Source organism: Muntiacus reevesi, chromosome 18, assembly GCF_963930625.1.
Source record: "Muntiacus reevesi chromosome 18, mMunRee1.1, whole genome shotgun sequence".
Classification (NCBI taxonomy): Eukaryota; Metazoa; Chordata; class Mammalia; order Artiodactyla; family Cervidae; genus Muntiacus; species Muntiacus reevesi.
This window is the reverse complement of record NC_089266.1, coordinates 46,705,090-46,732,754: the sequence shown is the minus strand read 5'-3', so window position 1 is coordinate 46,732,754 and position 27,665 is coordinate 46,705,090. Positions and strand designations below refer to the sequence as shown.

Sequence of the window (27,665 nt, the reverse complement as noted above, 5' to 3'; positions counted from 1 at the left end):
TTTGCACAAGCAAGCGTTCTCTGAGACACCCTGACCCAGCATAACCCGGCCAACTGGCGCTAGCCTGGAAATCATTTCTTCTGGGAGGTCTCCTCTTACTCACCAAGACTGGAGGAGTGCTCGGGAGAACCCTGTGTTTCCCTCCATCACAGGATACGTTTGAGAAGCAGCACCAGTTTTGTTAGAATTATATCCAATGTGCTTGGCACACGGTTCTCAGGAAGGGGAGCATGAACAGGAACCTACACTGAACTTCCTCAGCTCTGATCCTGTTAGCAACTCTTTGTTACTTTGACTCCTATCCCCATCACCCTGTTTCTCTTTTCCTGAAGATTGCAAGGAAACTCCTGATTTCCAGACCCAGTGTCTGTCCTGATTTCAGCCTCCATCTCACTCAGTCTCTGCCTACCATTTGGCACTATGGAACCATTCTTTTTATCCCGCCCCCAGCAGCCCTCTTCCTGTGGCTTTGAGGCCACTTTGTCTCTCTGAGTCTCCAGAGCATCCTTCCATTGTTTATTCTCATTTTCTCTTGGTTAGTCCATAAATGTTGAGGTGCTCCAGGGCTTTGTCTTGGGTTTCTCTCCCTCCTCTCCCGCCCACTTCTTCTAAAGACCTCAGATAGGTCCATGAATTTAGCTGTCTGTCCTCAGTGTGCCTTACCAGCCCAGTTGTGTTTCCCAAACTTCAGATCCTTATTTCCAACTTGACAAGTCTTTAAAAATTTTTTAAAATTTATTTTTAATTGGAGGATAATTGCTTTACAATATTGTGTTGGTTTCTGCCATATATCAACGTGAATCAGCCTTAGGTATATGTGTGTCCCTTCCCTCCCATCTCCTACCCCATCCCGTCTCTTCAGGTTGTCACAGAGTGCTGGATTTGAGCTTCCTGTGTCATATAGCAAATTTCCACTTGCTATCTAGTTTTGCATACATAGGTTTCAATGCTATTCTCTCAGTTTGTCCTACCCTCTCCTTCCCTTCTTGTGTCCACAAATCTGTTCTCTGTGTCTGCATCTCCATTGCCACCCCGCACATTGGCTCATCAGTACCATCTTTCTAGATTCCACATATATGCGTTAATATATGATGTTTGTCTTTCTGACTTATTTCACTCTATATAACAGGCTCTAGGCTCATCCATCTTATTAGTTACTGAATCAAGTGCGTTCTTTTTATGACTAAGTAACACCAGCTTGACAAATCTTGACAGGCTCTGTCCAGCTGGATCATTCAAAACTACCAGAGTCATTCAAAAACCATTTTAAATTCAACACGTACAGAGCAAGTCATTTTCTCCCTCCCCAGTGTCTGTTATCTGCTCATGTTGCTGTATGTTTGAAGTCTGTTGATTATATGCACCAAATCTTCCTCTTTCATTCTTCTTATGCCTCACATCTCTAAATATGCTAAATCTATGGTTGCTCAACCCTTTCGATTATATCGGAGTGTTGTTTGACGTGTGTCTTTTCTTCATTCCCACTGTACTGCTTTCATTTATCAGAGGTCAAAAACTAGATATTTTGTTTAACCAGCCCTGAAGCTTAAAATTTTGCGTGTGAACACTCTGAGGCAGGGCCTGCTCTCTGCCAGGGTTACAGATACTCCCCCGTCTTACACAATGAAGATGTCACATTATACGTACTTTGCCTCTAGGAATTTGCTTTTGTAACTTCTGATTCAGAGCCTTATCAAAGCTTATGTGCTTTTGTCAGGTCACCCTACCTCTTCCTCTGCTTCAGTACCTCTCATTTCTTGTTGCCAAAGTTGTGTTACTAAAGGCCAAATCTAATCTTTTTATTCTCAGGATGTCAGAATGCCGTTGGTTCCCTGTTTCCTACTTAGCTGGAGAGGTAAAATCCTTTACAGTTTGACCCTACCCTACCTGTTACTCTTGCTTGTTTTATTTTTAAATTTTCTTTACTTTTTCATTGTTTTTTTTTTTTTTCCACTTTTTGGCTGTACTCTGTAGCATTGGGGATCTTAGTTCCCCAAGCAGGGATTGAACTGATACCCTCTGCATTGGAAGGCAGAGTCTTTCTTAACCACTGGACCACCAGGGAAGTCTCAGCTCTTTCTTGTTTTTTCTCCCTCCCTCTCTTCCCGGCCATTTCTCCTTTCTCCAACCTCACTGACCTTTTAATTTCTCCAGTCCCTGATTATACCATGTCCTTTTAGGACACTGCCTTTTCCTAGGGGGTCCCTCCTTTTCTGACAGGCAAAGCTAGTCATCCCTTAGGAGACCTCGTTCATATGTTACACCTTCCCTGACTTCCTCCGGTCGAGTTCTTCCTTATTTGAACTTCTGCAGCAAAGCCTGTCTTTTCTGCTGGATTGTTGAATTCCTTCACTGAACCTGGTCCTTGACCTAAAGCTTAGCACCGTCAGACAGTGGTTGAAGTGGATCCCCAGGGTCAAACCACTAGCCTAAACATCTTTATGAGACTTGGCAGTATTAGAAAATCCACAAGCTCTCTAGTTAGAAAGCGTGGTTTTGGTTCCTGTTTAATGAACTTGAGTCCATACTGCCTGTTCCTTATATGTCACCTGGAACCCTCAAATAACCATGCAAAGTTATTTTGAAGATTGATAGGACTTCCTGAAACCTAGTTCTAGATCATCACCTAAGTAGTAGAGCACCTTACAGAATTATTCCCCTGTGTCATTTTATTTGATACCTATAAGACCCTTGTTGGGTAGGCTTTATTATGCCTCTTTTATCGGTGACTGTAAAACTGCTTCTGATTGAAGCATAAATTCAGGTAAGACTCAGAGGGAAAACATGCTTTTACACTGTGGCTTCTCTCTTTGTAGTTAAATATACCTTGTTGGGTTCTACAGAGAAGGCTGTTGTTGTTTAGTTCGTAAGTCGTGTCCATATATGTGACTCCAGGGGCTGTAGCCTGCCAGTTTTCTCTGTCCTTGGGATTTTCCAGGCAAGAATACTGGAGTGGGTTGCCATTTCCTTCTCCAGGGGATCTTCCTGACCTAGGGATCGAACCCGTCTCCTGCACTGGCAGGTGTATTCTTTACCACTGGACCATGAGGAAAGCCTGGACAGAAAAGGTGCCTTTGCTCAATAGGTGAGTGCTAAAGGTCTTATCTTTTTGTAAGGTCGCTTTATCTTCAGGGTGGATGAAGAGATACCTAGAGCCTGCTTGGCCTTGAAGAGGCCTGGACCTTGGTCGGAGACCTTGTTCGAAAGGAATGGTACGCGCACTCCAACCTCTCAAGCTTTTCTGTTGTGCTTCAGATATCTAGAATTTATTAAAATCTGCTCAATAGTGGAGTGTCAGACCAGGTTGAGGAGTGAAGGGAGTCATCATAAAATGGGATAAGCTGAGTGTTAAGAACAGAAAGAGTTTCACATTAATTCCACTAAATGATTATGTTTATTCACAACTTTTGGGGGACTAACATGCCATATGTGGGACTGTGGAATATGATCATAAAAACAGGAACCATCGGGGCTGGGACATAACCTCTGGTCTATACTGGCACGAGGGATCCAATTTTGGTCCTCCCATACTTAAGAGAGGAGTAAAAATAATTAAAAAGTCTTTATTGTTATATGTTTAAAAAAAAGATTTTAGCCTAGAGAAGCAAGAGCTGAGGGGTGGCTGATTACCATCTTCAAGTACAAGAATAGTTTTTGCCAGGAGGATTTTGATTAATTGGTCTTCCTATACTTCAAAGATTTCAGAGGAAATGGGCTTCAATTGAAGGACGAGTGATTTTAATGAATATGAGAGTTTCTTGATCATCAAAGTTGGGAAACCTTTGAATGACTGCTGAAAGAGTGTTGAATTTCTGACTGTCAATTATCCGTGACTGTTTAATAGAGTGTCCTAAAACTTTTGGTGGCTTCAAATGGCATTTTGTTTGTGATTCAGTGCGTTAGTAATTCAGAGGAGAAGGATGTACCGCTTTGCTCTACTGATGTTGATTAGATTGGAGGATCCAAGATGACCTCACTCACGTATCTGGGCCTTGGTGTTGTTGACTGGGACATTTTGGTTGTCCTCCATGAGGTCCCTCTCTCTCATGGCCTCTCATCATTCATTAATCCAGACTGGGCAGGTTTTACATGTGGTATTTGGCTTCCCAGGGGGCCACAGTACAGCTGCAGGACCTCTTAAGGTCTAGGCCCATGTTTCATACAGACACTTCTGCCCCATTTTTGGTTAAAGTAAGTCACGCATGTAGCGCACATCCAAGGGGAAGGGACATGGATGCCACCTCTTACAGGGTAGAGTGTCCAAGTCACACTGCACAAGGGCATGCAGCATGCTTGGAGTTATCGTGGTCAGTTTTGGAAACAATTGACCACACTGACCTTAGAGATTTTAAGTGAGATAATTGTATCAATACATATTTATTGAGTAGATAGTTTGGGCATATACTTTACAAACTCAGCTACATATCAGAGTCATCTGGGAGATTTTTATAAGCCTAGTCTCCTTAGGTATCACATATGTGACTCAGTATCTCCTGCAGGTGTTCACGCATTCTGCGTCCTTTCTCTCAGGTAACTGTCAGTAAAATGAGGCTGGGGTGAGGGAAGGGAACAAGACCGATCGAGCAGGTATAGTATATGAAGCAGAGCGGCGGGTGGGGACTTCCCTGATGGTCCAGTGGCTAAGACGTCTGGCTCCCAATGTAGGAGCCCTGGTTTGATCCCTGGTCTGGGAACTAGAGCCCACATGCTGCAGCTGAAGACCCCACACGCCCCCACTGAGACTCCGAGCAGCCTCATAAATGGGGGATGAAGAAGAAGAATGGTAGGCGCCCTGACAGAGGCCTGCTGACGTCCCCGTGCTTCTGGGACCTGGCCGCTGATGCCCTTGCCTGGCAGCCTCCACCTTCCAGGCTGGAGCCTGTGAGTTACATCTCACTGAGCCAGCGATCACCAGACGAGTGTTTCTTGATGCCTCGCTTGTGTTTTCTCAAAGTTCCTAGCACTTTTTCCTTCATAGCAATTCCTAGTTTATAATGAAATATTTGTGTGATTATTTGACTGGTATATAATAGACAAAAGTAGGTCTGCTTTGCTTTCCAGTATCTTAATGTAGTGCCTGTCTCATAAAAGGTACTCAGTAACTATTTGTTGAATGAATAAGTGGTTGATTGAAAACGTGAATGAATGAAGTGAGATTTGAATTTGGTTTTCATGGGTGATTAGAATTTTGGACAGGTGTAGCAAACGAATGGGAAATTCACATTCCTGAAGCAGAAATTGTGGGTTATGTTACCCATATAATTTCAGAAGATTGGAGCAACTCGTTTGGGGAAAGATGAAGGGTTTGTTTTTGAGTGTCCTTGGTGTGCTAGATTTGAGGTCTGGATGTCGAGCAGGCATTTGGAAATGGCTGCTAACACTGAAGGGTGAGATTGAGTCCAGATACTTAGATTTGGAGTTGTCTGACTAAGACGGAGGAATCTGTTCAACAAATACTTACTGAGCTTCCACTGTGTGCCAGACAACAGCGTTGTCGGGAGGGTGAGCTGAAGCCTGACTGATAAGGCGCCGACTTTGTGAAGAACTCTGGAGGATGTTCCTGGCAGGAGAGGAGCCACAAGTAATACATGAAAATTGTTTTTTGTTTTTTTGAGGGAGTCAAAATAAAAGGAGACCACCAAGGGTCTAGAGTGAGGTGAACGAGAGTGATGGCAGGTAAAGAGGGTGGGTGTGTGTGTTAGTTGCTCAGTCGTGTGTGACTCTTTGCAGCCCCATGTAGCCTGCTAGGCTCCTCTGTCCGTGGGATTCTCCAGGCAAGAGTACTAGAGTGGGCTGCCATTTCCTTCTCCAGGGAGTCTTCCTGACCCAGGGATTGAACCCGGGTCTCCCACACTGGAGGCAGACTCTGGTTTGAGCCACAAGGGAAGCCCCGATGGGAATGGGCGACATGAGGTAAAGTGGGAGAGGCAGGCAGGGTCCAGATCACCTGGGGCCTCTGTAGGCCATACAGGGAGTCTAGGCTTTACAAAAGGACACCATGGCTTTCAAGCAGGAGAGTAACAGTATTTTATATTTTATTTATTTTTCCAGAATATATCTTTTAATATAGAGAAATTTACCTTGACTGCTGTGTGGAGAATAGAGTGGCAAAGAGGGGGCTAGGGTCTTCCCTGGTGGGAAGTGGTTAAGAATTGGCCTGCCGATGCAGGGGACGAAGGAACTAACATTCCACACACTGATGGGCAACTAAGCCCCCATGTGGTGACTGAGACCCGACGCAGCCAGAAATAAATGAATAAGTAAATATAAAAAACCAAACAACAACAATAAGAAGGGGTCAGTGAGGAGGAGTTTGCTCTAGTTCTTGAGAAAGATAATGACATAGAAGACAGGATATGGCCATGGATACAGGCGGGATGTTTGCAGGATATATTTTAAAAGTAAATCCAATAGCATTCACTAGAGAAGGAAAGCAAGAATGGTTAGTGCAGAGCCCCAGGGGACATTTAGGGGACCAAAGGAGGAGCCAGGGAAGGACAGGGAGGAAAATGGGTCTTCAAAGGAGAGCCAGACTATTGTGTTTTCAGTGGGAACCGAAGGGAAGAAGAAGGTAGGTCATTGGTATCTGGGAGGTTGTTGAGGTTTGATGTAGGAAAAAGCCACACATTTAGTCATCACAAGATCATTGATGACCTTGGAGAAAGGGCTTTTAGCAGAGAGGAGCAGAGTTCATGAACAACTGTGTGATGTGGAAGTGAAGTGGAGCACCATCTGTTCTGGGGGAGCAGGGGGAAGCTGGGGATTGAAGAGGAAGAAAGACTGAACTTAGAGCTTACTTTGTGCATACATGTGTGTGTAGAGAGAAGTGTGTGTGTAGAGGCAGGTTTTCTAAAATCTGTGATGGACCAGTATTTTACTGAGCATGTAGTCTGTCATTCACGGTGCTGGAGCTATACCAAGTCTATTCTGTTTGCCTTTGTCTCAAAACAATTTCCATAGAAGTATGGTGATCTCCAAGATAAATTTCCAAATTCTTGGGACAGATATAACCTTCCTTTGGAGTATGGGAAGAAATTATTAGAGCTAAGTTTTTCTATATTTTTATCTTACCCTTTGAAATTTCTTTTTAGTATTACGCTTTAGATGGAACACAGTTTATTTGTGTAGTGTTGTTGATCAGTTGCTAAGTTGTGTCTGACTCTTTGTGACCCCATGGACTGCACCATCTCCCAGAGTTTGCTCAAGCTCATGTCCATTGAGTTGGTGATGCTACCCAACCATTCTCATCTTCTGCCACCCCCTTCTCTTCCTGCCTGCAATCTTTCCCAACATGAGGGAAAGATGTTTTCCCAACTCTTTTCCAATGAATTGGCTCTTTGTATCAGGTGGCTAGAGTATTGGAGCTTCAGCTTCAGCATCAGTCCTTCCAATGAACATTCAGTACTGATTTCCTTTAGGATTGACTGGTTTGATCTCCTTGCAGTACAAGGGACTCTGAAGAATCTTCTCCAGCCCCACAATTCGAAAGCATCAATTTTCGGCCATCAGCCTTTTTTATGGTCCAACTCTCACAAGTTTACATGACTACTAGAGAAACCATAGCTTTGACTATACATACCTTTGTCAGCAAAGTGATGTCTTGGCTTTTTAATACGTTCTCTACATTTGTCATAGCTTTCCTTCCAAGTAACAAGAGTCTTTTGATTTCATAGCAGCAGTCACCATCCTCAGTGATTTTGGAACCCTAGAATATAGTCTGTCACTGCTTCCACTTTTTCCTCTTATATTTGCCGTGAAGTGGTGGGACCAGATGCCATGATCTTGGGTTTTTTGAAAATTGAGTTTCAGGCCAGCTTTTTCACTCTCCTCTTTCACCCTCATCAAGAAGCTATTTAGTTGCTCTTCACTTTCTGCCATTAGAGTGGTGTCATCTGCATATCTGAGGTTGTTATTTTTTCTGGCAATCTTAATTCCAGCCTGTGATTCATCCAGCCTGGCATTTCCCATGTTGTACTCTGCATATCAGGTAAATAAACAGGGTGACAATATATACCGTGATGTACTGCTTTCCCAGTTTGAAACCAGTCAGTTGTTCAATATCTGGTTCCTAACTCTTGCTTCTTGACCTGCATACAGATTTCTTAGGAGACAGGTAAGGTGGTCTGGTATTCCCATTTCTTTAAGAATTTTCCACAGTTTGTTGTGATCCACACAAAAGCTTTACCATAGTCTATGAAGCAGAAGTAGATGTTTTTCTGGAATTCCCTTGCTTTCTCTACAATCCAACGAATGTTGGCAATTTGATCTCTGGTTCCTCTGCCTTTTCTAAACTCGGCTTGTACATCTGAAAGTTCTTGGTCCATGTACCCCTGAAGCCTAGCTTGAAGGCTTTTGAGCATAACCTTCCTAACACGTGAGATGAGCACATTTATACTGTAGCTTGAACATTGTTTGGCACTGCCCATTTTTGGGATTGAGATTAAAACTGATCTTGTCCAGTCCTGTGGCCATTGCTGTTTTCCAAATTTGTTGACATATTGAGTGCAGCACTTTTATAGCATCATCTTTTAGGATTTTAAATAGCTCAGTTGGAATTCATCACTTCCAGTAGCTTTGTACATAGTAATACTTCCTAAGGCCCACTTGGCTTCACACGTCAAGATGTCTGGCTCTAGGTGAGTGACCACACCAATGACCCAGACCCACACATCTGGGTCATTAAGAGGATTTTGGACAGTTCTTGTCTAATTTGCTGTTAAATACAGATATATTGGAGATGTGCTAATTTTTTTTTTTTTTAAATCGGTGGTCAAAAATGGTGGATTCTACTGGTCTGGTGATTGAGATGGAAAAAAAAGAAAAGGTAGAGAGAAGGATGGGAAATTAACTTGCCAATTAGGCTACACAGTGTTTTAAACCTCTTAAGAACCCTGTGAAGATATTTCCCCTATTTTACAGACAGGAAACTGAGGTCTAGAGAAATTAACATGCCCTAGATCACACAAGTTCAGTGATAGAACTGGAATTTGAAACTGGATCTGTTTTACTTGAAAGCCTTATCACTTCACTTATTCTCCCCGCTCTTTTTCTGCTTACTGCTTTTTCATATTTTTCCATTTAATGCTGACAGTGATTCTACAAGGAACAGATTAAAATAACTTCTGCAGTTTGAGGAATCTGAGGCTTCAGATGAACTCCTGACCCCAGCGTTCTCCACTGTACCACCATTGCCTCTCCAGTGGATGGAACCCAGCTGAATTGTTTTGGTGAAGTAGAAGAGATTTCTAGTTATCTGACAAAGAAGGAGTGGAAGAGGGCACAGGGGTTGGAAGATTCTTAGACAAAGGAGAAAAGAGTAATGGTTTCCATATTTTGAGGTCTTACTGTGTTGTTAAGGCTTTGGGTTCATTACCTCATTTAGGTCCTGCATTTTACAGATCTGAAAGATGAAGTTTAGGGAAGCTAAGCAAGCACCTCAGCTGAGGTCGCATAGGAAGACTTTGAGTTCTGTCTGACTCCAGGTCCCATGTCCTAAATCCTGCATGGCTCTGCTCTTCAGAGAGATGCTATGAGACATCAACTAGAGATGAATAAAGATTTCCAAGCCCAAGGATGGCTTGGTCCCAGTTATATGAATTTGTTGGAAACCCAGTGAATAAAGTCTTCTGACTTTTCTGTTAACATTGGGTAGCTCAGGTGTGGAGAGACTGAGGAAGGAGGGGAAGAAAGGGGTAGAAAGAGAATTCAGTAAATTGGAAGAGGGCCTCAGGATACAGGAACGGCAGATCAAAATTGATCTAAGAAAAGTCGTGTTTGAAGTTCATTTTTATGACAAATATTTATCATGGTTCTGTTTGATGCACAGTATTTTGGGATGTGGAGCAAAAGAATGCAGAGATGAATAAGATCGGATAATATAGGATCTGTGACCTGTAGAAGGTTAGAGAGGGAGATGGATAAAGTGTTTCACCACAGAGTGTGATTGGAGGGTGTGAGAGAGGTGGAAGGCAAGGAGAGGTGTGGGAACATATTGTCCAGGTTGGCTCATCGTAGAGTGGAGGTGGCATCACGTAGGACTGGCCTGCCGAGTTCCATCTAGCGTCTCAGGAAGCCGTCTGAGGGTTTTGGTTGTTACAATTTACGTCTGGTTCTCCTAAATGAATTTCGTTTTGTACCTGGAAATGATCAGGATTTTGGAGACAGGATTGTGTTCAAACTTGAGTGACTGAGCTCAGAGTGGTGGTGGTGGTTTAGTCGTTAAGTTGTGTCCGACAACCCCATGGACTGTAACCTGCCAGGCTCCTCAGTCCATGGGATTCTCCAGGCAAGAACACTGGAGTGGATTGCCATTCCCTTCTCCAGGGGATCTTTCCCATCCAGGAATTGAACTCGGGTGTTCTGCATTGCAGTCAGATTCTTTACCGACTGAGCTACGAGGAAATGTGGAATGCCAGTTTTTATTTTAGAGTGGATTCCTTTCCTGTTGACTGGATCCTGGATTTGTCTGGGACATTGCTGTTCAATATCAAGAGATCTGAAAACTGATGTTTAATAATAGCAGGCTTGCTTTCATGAGCATGGATTAATGCGATAGGATAGTTGGTAGGAGAGAACCCAGTTACAAAAAAACTGAGATTCTTGATGGCACGCTGCCTGAAGGAAGACATTTAACTCTCCCAGTGATCCTCCTGCAAAGGAGACACAGTTATCCTCAGTTTACAGATGAAACCAAGGTTGTGTTCAAACTGGTAAGAGGCTGAACTGAGATTGGAACCAAGTCCCTCTGACTCCAAAAACTCATACCCCTGCTGTTGTTCAGTCGCGAAGTTGTGTCCAATTCTTTGCTACTCCATAGCCTGCAGCACATCAGGCTTCCTTGTCCTTCCCTCTCTCCCGGAGTTTGCTCAAATTCATGTCCATTGAGTCGGTGATGCTATCTAACCCATACCTGTAACTGCTGCTATATGCTGTTCCCATTAAGCTTCATGAAAGAACCTTGTCCCACTGCAGAGAGGATGGTGTGTTACCTTACTGCAGTATTTCTCTGCCTTGGGTGGTCCTGAGTCAGTGTGACCCCTTCTATTTTTTTCTAGGTTCTTTCATTGACCACACTTTGATGTGACCACATTCTTGGTTTAAATATATGAATGCCATCATCCAAGCCTTTCTGCCCTCCTTTCTTCTTTGCTTTTGGTTTGGAAGACATTGCATCTCTTTGGAGGGACTTCGGGTATCTGCACACATTGATTTTGTGATGATTTTATTATCTTAATTTTACGGGTTAAATTATGGGTTTCCTCGAGCTCCAGTCCCCCCTCCCATCCCTTCTCCACTGGGTTTAAGTTCAAATTCTGAGTCTGATTTTGGAATACTCAGTTTGGCTCCAGTCCAGCTGTCCAGTTGAGCCCCGGCTCTCTGGATCATTTAGCTATTATTGTTACTACCATCTTTCCCTTCATGGCCACTTACATCTCTAAACAAATCTAGTTACTTGCGGAAACTATGTGTCCTTGATTTCCTACTTGCGTGCCCTTGTTTCTGTTGTGTTTTCAGCTTGAAATGTCATTCTTCCTATGAAGCCTTGTCTTATCTCTCCCTGGTAGTAATCATTTCCTCCTCTGAGCCTCACAGTGGAGGATTCTTTTATGCCTCCTTTATGGCACAGCACACTTTATGCCATATATTTTAGTTGTTTGTGTACATGGCTTTCTCTCTCTTGCTAGACCATAACATCGTTGAGCAGGTCTCTCTGGTTGACCTTTGTTTCTCCTCTAGTTTTGTTCCCTGCACATGGTAGGCAGTGGATATTTGTTGGATAAATGGATAAGCAGAATTTCAAATTTAAGAAAAAAGCTTACTGGTGTAGCTTTTTTCCCCTCTTGCTTCTCTTCTTCCTTTGCTTTCCTTCTTTCTTTCTTTGCACTGACTCACTGAACTTGTGTTCACCACTCCCTTTTCTTACCCAGATTTGCCTCATTCTTTCCCCATTAGCAGTCACTGTGTGGGAGGGAGTACCACATGTTACTGGTCAGTTTTCTCCATCCTTTGTGGCTCCAGATTCTCTCCAGGAATCCTATGACCAACATGGGAACCAAGTGGTGATTACATTCCGATCTTAATGAAAAGACCGTGTGTAAAGAAGAGTCCTCAAGGTTTGTTAATATATGGCTTTCAGGTGGGAAACTTTCTGATATCCATTTCAAGGGAACAGGATAAAAAATCCTTGGGTGCTAAGGAGGTAGATCAAGGTGTATATTCACACTGTGGGGTATGGGATGTTAGAGGCATCTTGTTGACCAAGGGAATAATGCAGGAAGCCACGGAATCTTTTGCTGTTCCCTGCATTTTTTCCACAGCTGGAAGAGACATTAGAGATGGATGTAGTGCGATTGTCCTCTTTTCCAGATGGAAAAGCAGACGCAAAGAAACTAAATGACTCGTCTATAAAAACTGGGGTGTTCGTTGTCCAGTGTTTATTCCCAACACTGAATGTGGCTTGGGGGAACCACGGGCTCTTTGAAAACAGTGGAAGTTTGACTTGAAGTGGAGGTTCTGGGTCTCTGAAACTGAAGGCTTCTGCAGTGCTGAAAAGTAGACTGAGGTTGGTAGCAGGTTGGATCAGGGACTGAGTTCACCAGAAGGGTCCTGTTAACTGTTGTGATCACTCGGCGAAGTTCCCTTCTGAGAATCAGCTCACTGGGGACTGGCCGACAGACTGGCTTCTTCGACATTTGAAAAGAAGCCAACGTTTAATAATGAAAACATCTCCAAGTTTTCTTGTTCTTTTTCCCAGCCCTCACATCCTAAGTTTCGTTCCAGGCTTAATTTTCTTATCTCAGCACTATTTGTGTTAAGTTTTTATTGTTTACTCCAAGTCAGATGTCAGTATGAAGAAGCCTGGGAAATCCAGGAAGTGTCTGAGAGGTTGATGATGGGTTTTGGGTGCTTTTTAGGTGCATCTTTCACCCGACTCCTAGAACTATGTATTCTGTTGTCACTGAAATGCTGTCCAGTGAACCAGTGGTTTGGCAGATATGAAAGGTTACCATTTGTGGCTGGGGAGCAGCCCTGTAAAGCGATCAGGCGGCCCAGAACAGGAAGTCAAGTGCAAACAGGATGTGCTTGTCTTTACTGTGACTTGTACGCCTGCATTTTGAAACTTGGTGTGGTTATTATTAAGATTTGAGCTTGGCTGAAGAAGTCTCTGTTTCTGCTTTGAAAAGGAGCTAAGGCAACAAGACCTATACTGGCCTTGCCTTATTAGAGGTGCAATCTTTTTCTGGGGATCAGGTCGCTCTTCCTGGCACACGGTGGTTCTTCCTAGCTTATTCCATATTGCATCTGTGTTTTACAAAATGAAACCCCTGAATTGACTGCTAATCTGTTACTTTTGATAGATGCAAGATTCATGCTGTATTTGGTTATTTATTTATTTTTTGATAACGATAGGAAATTTTAACCTCTAAGTCACTTTTTAAGTTACAGGTTCTTTTTATTGAATTCCAGGATTTCTAAATCTCCTTTTGAGTGTTTCCTGAGTTAGGTGGTTTACAAATAACCCCAGGGTCTTTTTAGTCTTTCAAAATTTCCTTGATCTAATTGTAACTGCTGAACTGTTTTACACCTCAGCAAGTTTCTGGAATAATTTGCTTGGGGGTCACTCAGCTGGTAAACAATCTTCAGAACTCCTGTTTTCTGATTCTCCATTCCTCATTGCTTCCCACTGTGAAATCTGCTTTATTATGTCTCTCTTGGGGTCTTTGTGGATTATTAAAAAATGCTTGAGTTATTTTAGAGCAGCACCATTCTGGTGAACTAATGAGTTCAGGGCAGGTAAAGCTTTGGGTAATATTATTTTGTGTAACCTGTATCCTTTCCACCTTGCAAAGGAGACTGTCTTGCTACTTTGTACTGATAATTCCAGGAGCAGATGGATAAAAGTAGCAGCATATCCCAACATCCCTGTAAACAGCATCTCTTCCTGGTATCGGGACGGATGTCAGTTTCTTGACTCTGTCAAGGAGTGGTGAACATGAGGCAGTTTGCGCTGTGTTGTGGGATATATAGGCAGAGTAAAACCTGAAGGCCAGGTAAGCAAGGTTTTCTTCACAAGGAGATAATATGGAGTGAATACAAGGTTTTCTTTGTGGTCCTAGGTGAACTGGAAATCTCCATTTCTGCTTCTTGGGATAGATACTGGGCATTTCCCATCCTGGAGTGAGCAGACAACATTTCAGAAAGGCGGCATAATTTTCAGTTTGAGATTATATACATCGAACCACCCAAAGGTCTTAAGGAGTTAGTCTGAATTCATCCTGCCTTTATCCCCAAATCCCATCTGACTTGAGTGCAATACATAGTTACAGAGCCCCGGGTGGTGTGGGGGGACAGAAGTGTATATCTTCCATTCCTCTCTGAATTTGGTTAACTGAGAGGCTTGAGGAGCTAAGGGAGAGAAGTCTAAGCTGTCTCTGGGCTTTGGGGAAAATTGACAAATTCATTAGCAGTGGGGTTGAATTGGAAGGAATGTAGCAGTGTAGGGCTGCACTTTAGATGGTTTTCCCAGGTGACTCAGTGGTGAAGGATCAGCCTACCAGTACAAGGAGATGCAAGAGACGTGGGTTTGATCCCTGGATCGGGAAGATCCCCTGGAGTAGGAAATGGCAACCCGCTCCAGTATTCTTGCCTGGGAAATCCCATGGACAGAGGAGCCTGATGGGCTACAGTCTATAGGGTTTTGAAGACTCAGTGACTAAGCAGGCTGGCCGGCACTTCTGATAAACCACTTCTGACTACCTTGGGCTTCCCTGGTGGCTCAGAGGTTAAAGTGTCTGCCTCCACTGCGGGAGACCCGGGTTCCATCCCTGGGTCGGGAAGATCCCCTGGAGAAGGAAATGGTAACCCACTCCAGTATTCTTGCCTGGAGAATCCCATGGACAGAGGAGCCTGGTAGGCTACAGTCTACGGGGTCGAAAAGAGTCGGACATGACTGAGTGACTTCACTCCACTTTCTGACCACCTTGGAGACAGTTCTTCAGGGATTATAAATTAAGAGCTGGTGGGAGGGAACTGGAGTCATTTAGTTCTTAGAGGATCTTTGGAAGACTAGATTAAGTCCTATTAAAGGTATCAGAGTTTATTTTTTGAGGTAGGGGGTATAGCAGATAAATTGTCACAAGGAATCTTAAAAAGATTTTCTTTAAATTATTTTATTGAGTACCTATTATGTACTAGGGTTCAGTGTAAATGCTTGTTACTTTAGTCCTTTCAATTACCATTTCAGTGAAGCAGGTTCTCTTGTTCTTGAGGAAATGAGGGTTTGAAGAGAGTAAGTAACAAGGAATCTAGAGTCTTTGTTCTTTCCACTCCCAGTACATTTGGTTACATCAAGTTAATTGTTTTGATCCCAGACAGGATCCCTGTCTGGAAGCGCTGGCTTCCCCCAGGGCGCAGGAGCCTGCTACAAACCCTCTCAACTGGTCCCTCCCTCTGTGAATGTTCTTCAACTTGATTACCAGTTTGTCAGTGGCTGTCCCAGTATCTAGTGAAAGCAACTTCTTCAGTCAGAAGGTGCAGAACAGCTTATCTGGTAAATGCTGTCCCCTGCACTGAGAGAACAAGGAGAAGCAGAGCAGAGTCTTTTTCATCTTGCTGGTCTTCATCAGTTTTGATGGAAAGAAGGATCCTCAGTAATTAAACCGCAGATCCTTTATTCTGTTTTCAGTGCTGTCGAAGACTTCACTCTGCACTGCTTTCTTCCCTGATTGACTCGCCCTTTGGGGCAGAATGCTTGGGCTGAAATTAAATGCATAGGTTTCTCTGTTGCACTGTTCAGTCTGTCATCTCTCCTGAAAGCCGGGCCGAGAAGCAGCCATCTAATCGGTCAGACCCCAAGGGTGCTATTTAGGCGCAGCTCCATTGGTTAGAATTACTTTCCCCTGAACTTCAGAGCAGTTGCTGAGGTCCCTCTGCAGATATATGTCATCCACTAGTTGGAACCAGGGAGTTTCCAGGAACATTTACAACTTGTGATTATTATGTATGTTTTTCGGTTGTTTACAGCAGACAGTTACCACTTCAAAAAAAGAACTCATTTGTTATTGGTGGAAAGTGAATTCCCGCTCCTTCTTCCTTTCCTGTTGTCATTGTAACCCTTTCTCCCCCTTAGACCCGGTGCTCTTCTGGTTCTTACCTGCCTTTTGTTCTATTTCTCTCCCACCTGGCTCAAGGCTGTGCGCTCAGTAGCGACAGGCAGAGGTCTGCTTGAACCGTGTCTGGTCAGTCTGTCTCATTTCTTTTCTCTGTTATCTTATCCATGTGTTGTTTTCATCTTTATGTATATTCTTTGCTGATTCATTGCAGCACCGTTTCAAACCACAGCCTCCAGGAGGGCACTGATGCCTTCTGTGCTTTCGGATGCAGGGGAGGGATGGAAGTGAGGAGGTTGTCTATCTTCCAGGCTCTCCCTTTCTGGTTTTTTAATGCTGTAATAACTGCCAGTTGTAACATTTTTCTGTTACTTTTCGAAGGTCAGTCTGTTCCCCTTCTTTTTTCTTTTTTTCAAGTAATCTTAGCAGACGCCTAAATTATCTTCAGCATGTGTGAGGTAGGCACATTATCATGAGAGCTTTCCTTAAAGGGACTGCTGTGGTTCTGTGGGTTGAAAACCCATAATTTGCTCATCACCCTGGAATTATGATGGTGGAGTTTTCAGGAGCGAATGTTTGTCCCTTCCCCCCAGTTTTGAAAGCTCTGATGCTGTTATCATTAGTCAGACTTCAACAAATACCTGATGATCACATTTGTCTGGCACTGAGGTTGGGAATAAAGCTATAAAGTGACTCGCTTCTGTTTCCTGTTTCACTTTCTACTCCCTAATCACGGGAGACGAACACTCTAGAAAGAATCATACAAATCGTCAGCCAGGTGCTTCAACGCGCGCTGCCGCAACGCTCACCCTCTGAGAATGCACTCGCGGTGTCGCCTGGGGACCGCGCCAGGTTTTGTCTTTTTGGAATCACTAGCGGCTGGACGAGGGCTGAGCAGATGAACGAGTGACAGTTGTCAGGAGGCGTTCAAGACTCTGTGAGAGCAAAGACGGGGCCCAGAAGGTTCCCCCGAGGATGTAAGTGCCACTGGAGGAGGTGGGGTGCGAGCAGGGTCTCCGGGGCTGAGAGAGGAGCTGGGGGCGGGTTCCCGAGGCCGCAGTAAGCTTGGCCTTTGGGGGATGAAGGCCCCAGAGCACCAACGAGGGGTTTTCATTTATTCAGTGGTTACCAGTGAAAGCACTTCTTAAAAGGGAAGATGATAGAGCATTGGTTGTACTTGAGACAGTTAAGTCAGAAAGCCCTCCGTCCTCCACGGGAACCGCACAGGTGGGCAAGAGCAGGAACTGAAACACATTCAAATGTCAAGGAAGAGCTTTATCTTCAGGAAGTGGAGGTCTGTGTGACGCAGTGGTCCCCAAAGGTGATAGTGAGCAGGAAATGAAGATGACTTTCTGGACGTGTAAATTAAAATGCTGGCTTCCCAGGGAGGGTTTTTCTGTCTACGGTGCCTCTCACAAGGCCCTCGAGTGCTGAAGGTTGGCTTCGTGCGTAGGTACCCATTTGGGCGTCCCTGGAAGGGGGCAGGATGTGGTGTGATGGACTTCTCCCCACCGCCCCCTTGAGAGGCTGTCCATAATCTCCTGGTCGGTCGTCAGTTGATTGTTCACCTCTCTCTCCCAGTGCAGAGGCCCTTGAAGCCCTGGTGCTCAGGGTGGGGAATGTGGATGGTGAAAGCAGCCCCTCTACCCCACTTTCCGTAGGACCACAAAGAACTCAAAGAACCTGAACTTACATGCGGTCGCTCTCCATTGGTGCGACCCTGGTTCTCTTGAGCCCAGTGTTCATTTACAAAATGAGCATTTCAGTTCTGATGTTTTTGGCTGCATTATTATATTAAATGAGACACTAGATGGAAATATAACAACTCACTTGGTTCATGTTAAGTATTCTATAGTGTTTTTACCTTTTCCTTAAAAAGTAAAAATTTCTAGGATCATCTGAGAAGGGACTTCAGGACCCTCAAATCTGAATACCTCCCCCCAGGCCTGTGCCTCAGATAACGGCACAGGAGATTCTCTCTCCCACCCGAGCTTTTTTCTTTTTTTTTTTTTTGCTGTGTGGTGCTGGCATGCAGGATGACCAGGGATTGAACTTGTGCCTTCAGCAGTGAAAGCACAGAGTCCTAACCACTGGACCCACCAGGGAACCCCTCACCGGAAGCTTCAATCATTATTGGAGGAGAGGGGAGCCAGACCCAGGTGCCTTGGAAGGACTTCTTGGTGTGGATGCAGGCTCCGGAAGTGGTCTGGGGAGAGGCACAGGCGCGATCCCCATTAGTTCATGCCTTATTCTAGTGTCTGCCGTTCAGTGAATGGCTAATGCCGCCTTCCACCATTGTGCAAAACTGAAAGCCCAATAAGGTCTGCTCCTTCCACATGGAGCACCTACTCTTTGTCCAGCCCGTGAGGTTCAGGCGAGTGTATTCATTGCAGTCACACTCAGAGAAGCAGCTTCCTCAAGCTTCTTCCTTTCCTTATTGCTGGGGTTTAAGGTCAGGTCTGACCGAGTCTGGGCTTTCCAGGTGTCCAGTGGTAAAGGTTCTGCCTGCCAGTGTGGGAGATGCAGGAGACATGGGTTTGATCCCTGGGTCAGGAAGATTCCCCCCGGAGAAGGAAATAGCAACCCACTCCAGTATTCTTGCCTGGAAAATCCCATGGACAGAGGAGCCTGGTGGGCTACAGTCCATGGGGTCGCACAGAGTTGAACACAACTGAGCATGCACGTACACTGACTGAGTCTAAAACCAAAGTAAAACAGAGTTGGTAACTCTATTTTTTTCATATGTATACTTTTACTCTTCTATTTTCTAAAAATTCAGCCCGGAAGGAAAATTCTTATCTAGGAAATGCATTTTCCGTTACCCACATCTAAAGGACTGCTTTGGAGGATGGAAGACCCCTATTAGCTTTGGAAATGTTCCAGCCTTGAAGTCTTTCTTGTTTATGACCAGCCTGTACACCACCTCAGCAGAGTTGTTGCTCCCGTTCAGATCTTGGAGTTCTAAAGTTGCACAGGATACTTGTCTCCTCTGTGACTTAGGTGTTCTGAGTTCTTCATTCTGAAATAAACATCTCAGAGATGGTCCCAGTACCACAGAGAACATGCTTCCTCATCCCATACCCAGCAAGGGAGACAGATAGTCTGTAGCGTGGTTAACCCCACAGGTTGCCTGCTTACAAGTGCCACAGTCACCCTATTTTATGTGCATTGTGTTGTCACCAGCATTTTAAATCTTCCTCTTCTGAGATAGACCCCGGTCAGGCAGGTTTCCCGGAAAATTGCACTTGCAACTCCAAGATCCAGTTTTTTTTACATTAAACAGTTTTTGAGGAAATTTGAGTTTCTTTGTACACTAACTTCTTTTTAAAAACTAGCAGCCTTCCAAGCTGAGAGATGATTTTAAACTTCAGGTGAGTTCTCCAGATAATGATTATGTCTTTGTTGTGTGGGTGATGTGATCAGCTGTGTCAGAGGCCCCATCCAGCCCGGTCCCTTGGGCCATGGGGAACTCGGGCTTTGTGTGACCAGAGGGAGTGAGGGACATTGGGATTGCCAGCCAACAATCGCCATTGAACAGCCTGGCTGTTGCCATTTTAGACTTGTAATGACGTGCAGTTTAATGACCATTTATTTTGATTTGCTGTTTGTGGAACACATACTGTAGGTTGGGCACTTGGTTATTTCTCATCCCTGTAGTTACCATTCGGGGAGGTGTTACCCATCTCATACAGGTGAGAAAACAGACTCAAAAAACTTAAGGAGCTTGTTGTCCAAGGCAAGCTACCTTTTTTTTGTTGTTTCTTTTTAAAGAAAAAACACTTATTTTTTGGTTGCACTGGGTCTTCATCGCTACACTCAGGCTTTCTCTCGTTGCGGAGAGCAGGGGCGACTCCAGCTGTGAGCGTGGGCTTCTCATCGTGGTGGCCTCTCTCATTGAGAAGCAGAGGCTCTAGGCACGCGGGCTTCAGTGGCTGTGGTGTACAGCCTTCGTTGCTCTGAGGCCTGTGGAATCTTCATGGACCAGAGATCTAACCCATCTCTCCTGCACTGGCAGGTGGATTCTTATCCACTGCACCCATCAGGGAAGTCCTGTTTCTTTTTTGCTTTTTAATTTCTTTGCCGCACTGTACAGCATGCGGGATCTAAGTTCCTTGAGCGGGGATTGAACCCGTGCCCCCTGCAGTGGAAGTGTGGCGTCTTAACCACTGGACTGCCAGGGAAGTCTCATGAAAGTGAAAGTTGCTCAGTCGTGTCCAACTCTTTGCGATCCCACAGACTATACAGTCTATGGAATTCTCCAGGCCAGAGGTACTGGAGTGGGTAGCTGTTCCCTTCTCCAGGGGATCTTCTCAACCCAGAGATAGAACCCAGGTCTCCTGCATTGTGGGCAGATTATTTACCAGCTGAGCCACCAGGGAAGCCCAAGAATACTGAAGTGGGTAGCCTATCCCTTCTCCAGGGGATCTTCCTGACCCAGGAATTGAACCAGGGTCTCCTGCATTGCAGGCAGATTCTTTACTAGCTGAACTACCAGGGAAGCCCAAAAGCTACCTTTGTAATTGATAAAGGACTTTGTTGTAGTCACCTTATATCACTATAAATACTGGCAGAATGCTTTGGGCCCTAAGGAGAGATAACTAGTCCTTGTCTCTCAGACTGTATTGATAAAAGTATGGATTACTTCTCCCATTTGTTCATTCTGCAAGTTATTTGGGGGCCTACTATAAAGTAGCCCTGTGTTAGCTGACGTGGATAGAAATGTGAAGGCGGATGAGGTTCCTGCCTTTGGAGTTTACACTGTAGACAGACGGATGTAATTACAGCTTGTGATCATTCTCCTGAAGGAAACTGAAAGGGCACCGAGCAAGTGGGTGACTGCGGAGGACACCTCCAAACAGGCGACATTTGAGCAGAGACTGAGGTTGGGAAGAGTAACAGCAGCAGGGGAGCAGGTGTGGGGATCCCGAAGCAGGAGCGAGCCTGGCGCCCTTGAGGAACTGAAAGCCTTGCCTGTATTTGAATTTTATGTAAATAGAATCATTTAATGTGTATTCTTTTGTGCCTGTCTTCTTTCACTCAGCATTATAAGATTCATCTCCAACCCACTGCATACAGCAGTGGTTTTATTCTCATTGCTGTCTGAGTAGACCTTCATGTCTTTTCTACTGTGGATTGATGTTTGGATCTTTTCCAGCCTGAGACTCTTAAAACAGTACTGCTACGAACATTCTTGTGTACTTCTTTTAAGAAACATGTTTCCGGTTGGGTGTATACCTCGAAGTGGAATTGCAAAGCCCTGTGTGTGCGCAAATGTGTGTTTCCCAAGTGGTGGTGACAGCTCACTTTTCTGCCGGCAGTGTGAGAGTTCCAGTTACTCTGTATCCTTGTCGACACTTGCTAGTATCTGTCTTTTCCATTTCAGCCATTCCAGCGGGTGTTCGGTGATAACACTTTGTGATTGTAATCTGTACTTAGGACAGGGAAGAGTTTTTTAAACTGAGAGGTCCTGGAAAGTGCCTGTATGCTAACGCCAAATCTCCAGTAGAGGTAGAAAACAGATGCTCAGAGGGGAATGGGCAGCAGGGCAGACAGACTGATTTTTTTTTTTTTTAAGTTTATTTATTTATGACTGTGCTGGGTCATTACTGTTTGGGCTTTTCTTTAGTTGCCGTGGTTTTTCTCTAGAAAAAGTGGGCTTTTCTCTGGTTTGTGATGTGCAGGCTTCTCATTGCGGTGGCTTCTCTTGTTGCAGAGCACAGGCTCTATCTAGGACTTGGGGGCTACAGTAGTTGCCACTCCTGGGCTCTAGAGCACAGGCTCAGTAGTCGTCATGCACGGGCTTAGTTGCTCCTTGGCATGTGGCATCTTCCCAGACCAGGGATTGAACCTATGTCTCCTGCATTGGCAGGTGGAGGGAGTCTTTACCACTGAGCCGCCAGGGAAGCCCTGATTTTTTTTTTTTTTTTTGCAGGGATGTGGTGGAATTGAGAACACTTTTCTTATGATTTACAGAGTGTGGGCTTTAGGGTCTAAGCGACTTAGGTTCACATTCTGGCTTTCTACCTTCTGGGTATGACCTTGAGGTAAGCAAGTTACTTATGTTCTCTGAACCTTGGTTTTCTTACCTGAAAATGGGACTAATTATGGGCTTCCCTTGTAGCTCAGTCGGTAAAGAATCTGCCTGCAGTGCAGGAGACCCGGGTTCGATCCCTGGGTTGGGAAGATCCCTTGGAGAAGGAAATGACAACCCTCTCCAGTATCCTTGCCTGGAAAATCTCATGGACAGAGGAGCCTGGTGGGTGGGCTGCAGTCCATGGGGTCACAAAGAGTCGGGCACGACTGAGCAACTAACACACAACCTGCCTTGCCAGACTCTTTTGAGGACCACATGAGATAACATCAGGCACTGTCTAACCCAGCCAGTGCCTGGAGATGAGAAGTATTCCTCCAGTGGAGAATGGTACTTTCTTCTTTACTTCTTAGAAAATGTAATTACTTCTACAGTTATTTCAAAGAGGTATGGCTAAGCCTTATTGACAGGTTTTTCATAGCATTTTCTTTCAAAGTCATTGCGGTTGTATGTTAATTGCTTTTTAAGGATGGTATACAAGATGAAGCAAAGCCCATTCTATATTAATGATGCAGAACGTGGGGGTACTTTCTTTTCTACACTTAATAGCATAGATGCTTTTGATAATTCTAGCATTACGGTAGTGATAGTAAGCAAACCACCCTCAGAAAACCGGAGATGATTCTGTAAGGCTTGCAACTAGCCATTTTCTCATTTGCTGTGTCTGAAAGTGAAAGTGTTAGTTGCTCAGTCATATCTGACTCTCTGCGACCCCGTTGTCTGTAACCCGCCAGGCTCCTCTGTCCATGGAATTCTCCAGGCAAGAATACTGGATTGGTTGCCATTTCCTTCTCTGGGGGATCTTCCTGACCCAGGGATCAAACCCTGGTCTCCTGCATTGCACCCAGATTCTTTATCATTTCAGCTAACAGGGAAGCCATGTCAGAAAAGTACATATTAAAAAAAATAAAAAATACTTCTTTGCGGATAGGGGGCATTTTAATTAGGTTTTTTTCAAAGGGTTTTTACAATGTCTTCTATAGTACATTCGAGAGGGCTTCTTGGTAGTTTAGTGGTAAAGAATCTGCCTGTCAGTTCAGAAGACACGGGTTCAATCCCTGGGTCAGGAAAATCCCCTGGAGGAGGAAATGAAGACCCACTCCAGTACTGTTGCCTGGGAAATCCCATGGACAGAGGAGCCTTGCGGGATACAGTCTGTGGAGTCGCAAAGAGTTGCACACAACTTAGTGACTAAACAGTGGTGACAACATACAGTGGGTTCACTGTAAGTATCTTAATTCCAAGATGTTGCCGTCTGTGTATCGGGGTAAAGCCTGTTGTTGCAGAAGTACCTTGGCTCACAGAGCAGTTAACTAAACTCCGAAGAAACTGGATGAGAACCTTGGGGACCTCAAGTTTAGTGCCTTGGATTTTGGTGGGTTAGCAAAATGGTTTTGAAGTTGCATTGCAAACTTGGAGATTTTCCTAAGATACTGACATTCTGACCCTTCTCTTTTCCATGGGAAAGTCCATGGCCACCCCTGATCCACTTAAAATCATTTGTGTTGGGTGGGCGGACAAGTGGAGAAGTGATTGTTTTCAAATTCCTTAGGATTCTAGGACTTAACAGGGACAAATCACATTATCTGCCTTCTCACCTCTAACTGTGGCTGTACTCAGCCTACCTGGAATAGGTCATTTCTCTTAGCCTCTTATTAGCACTGTTGTTCAACAGGGTTCGGTCTACCATGCTGACAGAATCCCATGTGCCAGCTAGCCACTCTGGCCTCAGACTACAGGGTTCTTCCACAGGGAATGGTACATTTTCTTGTTCACCCCAGTCCTACATCTCCCACCTTTTTTACCCTTTAGGCATATTGGAAGAGGAGAGCCTGGTAGGTTTCAAACAAACTTAGTAAAAACTTAGTAAAACAAACTTAGTAAACAAACTTAGTAAAAGAGCAGTCAGACTGTATTTGAAAATTAAATTGCCAAGTCCTTTTTTTTCTGAGGAGGGTGAGGAAAGTTGGGGGAGGGATTTTCAAGCCCTTGGCAAAGATTAGGTGGTAATTTTCTTTGCAGATCAGGAGGAAGTTTGCAGATCACAGAGGGAAATTGTTCAAGTTGTCAATGTAGGGAAAATTCTTTTTATTTTGTGTAGGGGTATAGCCAATTAGCAGTGTTCTGCTAGTTTCAGGGGAACAGCGAAGGGGCTCAGCCAACCACATACATGTATCCATTCAGGGAGAATTCTTTTTTACTTTTATTTTTTTGGGGAAAATTCTTTGTACACCCCACAGGTGGTTCCACTTTGTCCTTAAGGAACATAATCGGATGCCACATGTGTGTCTCTGTTAAGAGCTAAAGGATGAAACATATTCCCCAGAGAAAAGTGTTTGTTTTGTTTGGCAGTGTTAAAATGATAAACCTTTTGCTTTCCCTTCCTGAAATAACCCTGGATATAGTTGTTATTTGGGCTTCCCTGATGGCTCAGTGTTGAAGAATCTGCCTCCCAACGCAGGTGTGTGTGTGTGCTCAGTCATGTCTGACTCTCTGGTACCCCATGGACAGCCCACCAGGGTCTTCTGTCTGTGGAATTTTCCAGGCCACAGTACTGGAGAGGATTGCCATTTCCTCCTCCAGGGAGTCTTCCTGACCCAGGGATCAAACCTGCGTCTCTTGAGTCTCCTGCATTGGCAAGCGGATTCTTTACCACTAGCGCCACCCAGGATGTAGAAGATGTGGGTTCTATCCCTGGGTCAGGAAGATTCCCTGGAGGAGGAAATGGCAACCCACTCCAGTATTCTTTCCCGGGAGATCCCATGGACAGAGGAGCCTGGCGGGGTCGCAGAGTCCATGGGGAGGTGTCCATGCAGAGCAGTCCATGAGGTTGCAGAGTCGGATGAGACTTAGTGAGTAGACAACAACATCATAGTTGTTATTTAGGCTTATGGATTTCCATTTTGGCACTACTCTCATTAAGAAATGTGTCTTGATATTTAAATCCACGTCACAGAGAGTCGAAGCCTTGTCTGTTAACCTTGGTGAACCTGTTCTGTTAGGCCAGGCAGGCCTCAGTTATTTTTAGCACTGGAGTCTCTTCCCCCGTGACCCCTTGCCCACACATCCACGTCCCCAGGATGAGGCCACATTCTCCACCCACACATGGGGCCTGTGGAGTAACCACGGGGCAAATTTCACATCTTCCCACAGAAGCAGTTCCTTGTAAGTGCAGCCAAATACTCAAACGGGCTGACAGCTTTTTCTTTCAGAGCTGCTCAGAGGAGGCAGTTGAGATTAGAGCCAAAGTTAAGAGGATGAAAATAGTGCTGAGGAAGACAGGTCTTCTTGACTCCCGGCAAAGGAAGAGCTTTCTTAGCTACTGTACCCGGAGAGATGAGCTGAGCTATATATATCATGCCTGATGGGGCCAAGTCCCCGGGGGGCAAGGACCTTGTGGAAATCACTTTTGGTCTCCCTGGGGCCCAGCACCTCTGGTACTTCCCAAGCACTTGTAAAAGCACAGGAATTGAAACACCACACAGCTGGCCACCTTTCTACTTTTCCCTCTCAATGGTACCTTACCCAGTGGGGTCTACCTGTGATGTGGCCAAGTCCTCACCTCTTAGGAAAAAAAAATGTAGCATGTGCAATTTTGTGCACAAACTTTACAGCATTCCTTGTTCGGAAGAAAAGTTTTCTTTTTTTTAAGTTAATTTTTATTGCAGTATGTAGTTGCTTTACAATGTTAGTCTCTGCTGTACAGCGAGTGAATCGTTTATCCGTGTACATATAAGCCCTCTTTGTCACCACTGAGCATTGAGGAGAGTCTCCTGTGTTTACAGTAAGTTCTTGGTTATCTATCTTATTGTTGTTCATTCGCTAAGTCGTGTGCGACTCTGCCGCACACCAGTCTTCCCTGTCCTTCCTGTCTCCCTGAGTTTGCTCAAACTCATGTCCATTGAGTCAGTGATGCCATCCAACCATCTCCTCCTCTCTTGCCCCCTTCTCCTCTTGCCCTCACTCTTTCCCAGCATCAGGGTCTTTTTCAATGAGTTGGCTCTTTGGCATGAGGTGGTCAAAGTATCTATCTTATGCATAATATCAATACTGTATATAAATCTCAGTCTCCAATTTGTCCCACCCTTTGTTTTCTTCTTGTTGTTAAATATTTCATTCTTCCATCTCTCTCTGCTAGTGCTGTCAGCTTAGCTTTGATTCCATCTGCCTTCACCTCTGCTCCAGTCTCTGGGGAAAGAGGTGACCTTTCTCCTACCCTGGGGGAGTCCACCCCCATGTCTTGGTCACTTTTCTCTCCCTCATGGCCCTTGTTCCCATATTTATTGCCAGCTTCCCTTCCCTTCCTCTATCAGCTCTGAGTCTTTGTGGGGTTTCCTTTGTGGTCTCTGAATATGTCTGCCTTTCTCTTATCTTGTGATCTGCTGCCTTCTCTCTTCCCTTCACTGTCAAAAGTTTCGAGAGAGAATAATTTATCCTTACAGTCTGGCAAGTCCTCACTTCTCACTTGCTTCCCAACCTATGGTTATCCATCAGCTTCTCTCTTCCTAAAGGGCTGGGGCTTGGAGGACACTCAGTTTCCTAAAATTAGGTCCATCACGTTCCTCTCCACATTCTGCTCTCTGGGTCATTTGCCAGCGTCGAGCATTTCTTTTTGAAATTCCACACAGTCTTCCAGTTCTCCCACCTCTGAGCATGGTTCCTTCCTTTGCGCCGGTTGGTTCTCTGCTGCTTGCGCGTTAGATCACATGTTCCTGAGAGCTCTCCCAGGCCGTCCTCTCTTCTGCCCCAGACGGTCTAACCATCTTCCTGCCCCTCTCTGGCTTTAGGTACTTTCCAGTAGGCGAGGATCCCCAAGCCTGCATCTTCAGCGGACGCGGTGCTGCGCGTACATCTGCAGGCCCCCACAGGTACTAAAACTCAGCTCAGTCTTAACCTGCCCCTCCTCCCGCAGACGTGTGCTCCTCCTGAGGGCTGCAGCTCAGTCAGGGGTTCTACTCTCGCCCCTGCTCTGTCACTCAGAGAGCCCGTCTCTCTCCCCGCCCCCAGCTCTTCGGTTCATGGCCACATCCTACTGAGTCTGTCGCAGATCTCTGTCCCTTTCTCTTCTACCCATATCCTCATATCTCGCTTCCCACCCGCCCCTCACAGATGGGTCCTCCACACTGCTTACTGCTGTAGTGGCCACTCTAAAATGCAGGTAAGGTCACAAAGCCTGGTGTGGCCTCAACTTTTAATGGTGTCCCGCTACCATTCCAGCCTCCTTACCAAGGAATACAAAGTTTTGGGTTTTTTTTTTTTTTTTTTTTTTTTTGGCTGCTGTGGGTCTTCACTGCTGCACGTGGTCTTTCTCTAGTTGCAGAGCTCGGGGGCTACTCTCTAGTTGCAGTGCGTGTGCCGGCGTCTCCTTGCAGTGGCTTCGCGTTGCGGAGCAGGCGCTCTAGGCACGCAGGTTTCCGTAGTTAGGGCTCTAGAGCGCAAGCGCAGTAGTTGTGGCACACGGGCCC

At 45.0% G+C, this 27,665-nt stretch overlaps 1 protein-coding gene across 6 annotated transcripts in view; it reads left to right on the top strand.

Annotated features, from left to right (window-relative positions):
* RFFL (ring finger and FYVE like domain containing E3 ubiquitin protein ligase) overlaps positions 1-27,665 on the top strand; it is a 75,205-nt gene that overhangs the window by 21,356 nt on the left and 26,184 nt on the right. Inside the window, exon 1 of one of the 6 annotated variants that reach the window (XM_065910981.1) lies at positions 12,003-12,113. The exons of 3 other annotated variants lie outside the window; for them this stretch is intronic. In XM_065910981.1, the coding sequence (XP_065767053.1) occupies positions 12,080-12,113 (34 nt within the window). In that variant the 5' untranslated portion in view covers positions 12,003-12,079. Of the gene's footprint in view, positions 1-12,002; positions 12,137-16,841; positions 17,087-27,665 lie in introns of those variants that run through there. 2 more of the 6 variants (XM_065910984.1, XM_065910983.1) reach the window with 2 other exon arrangements.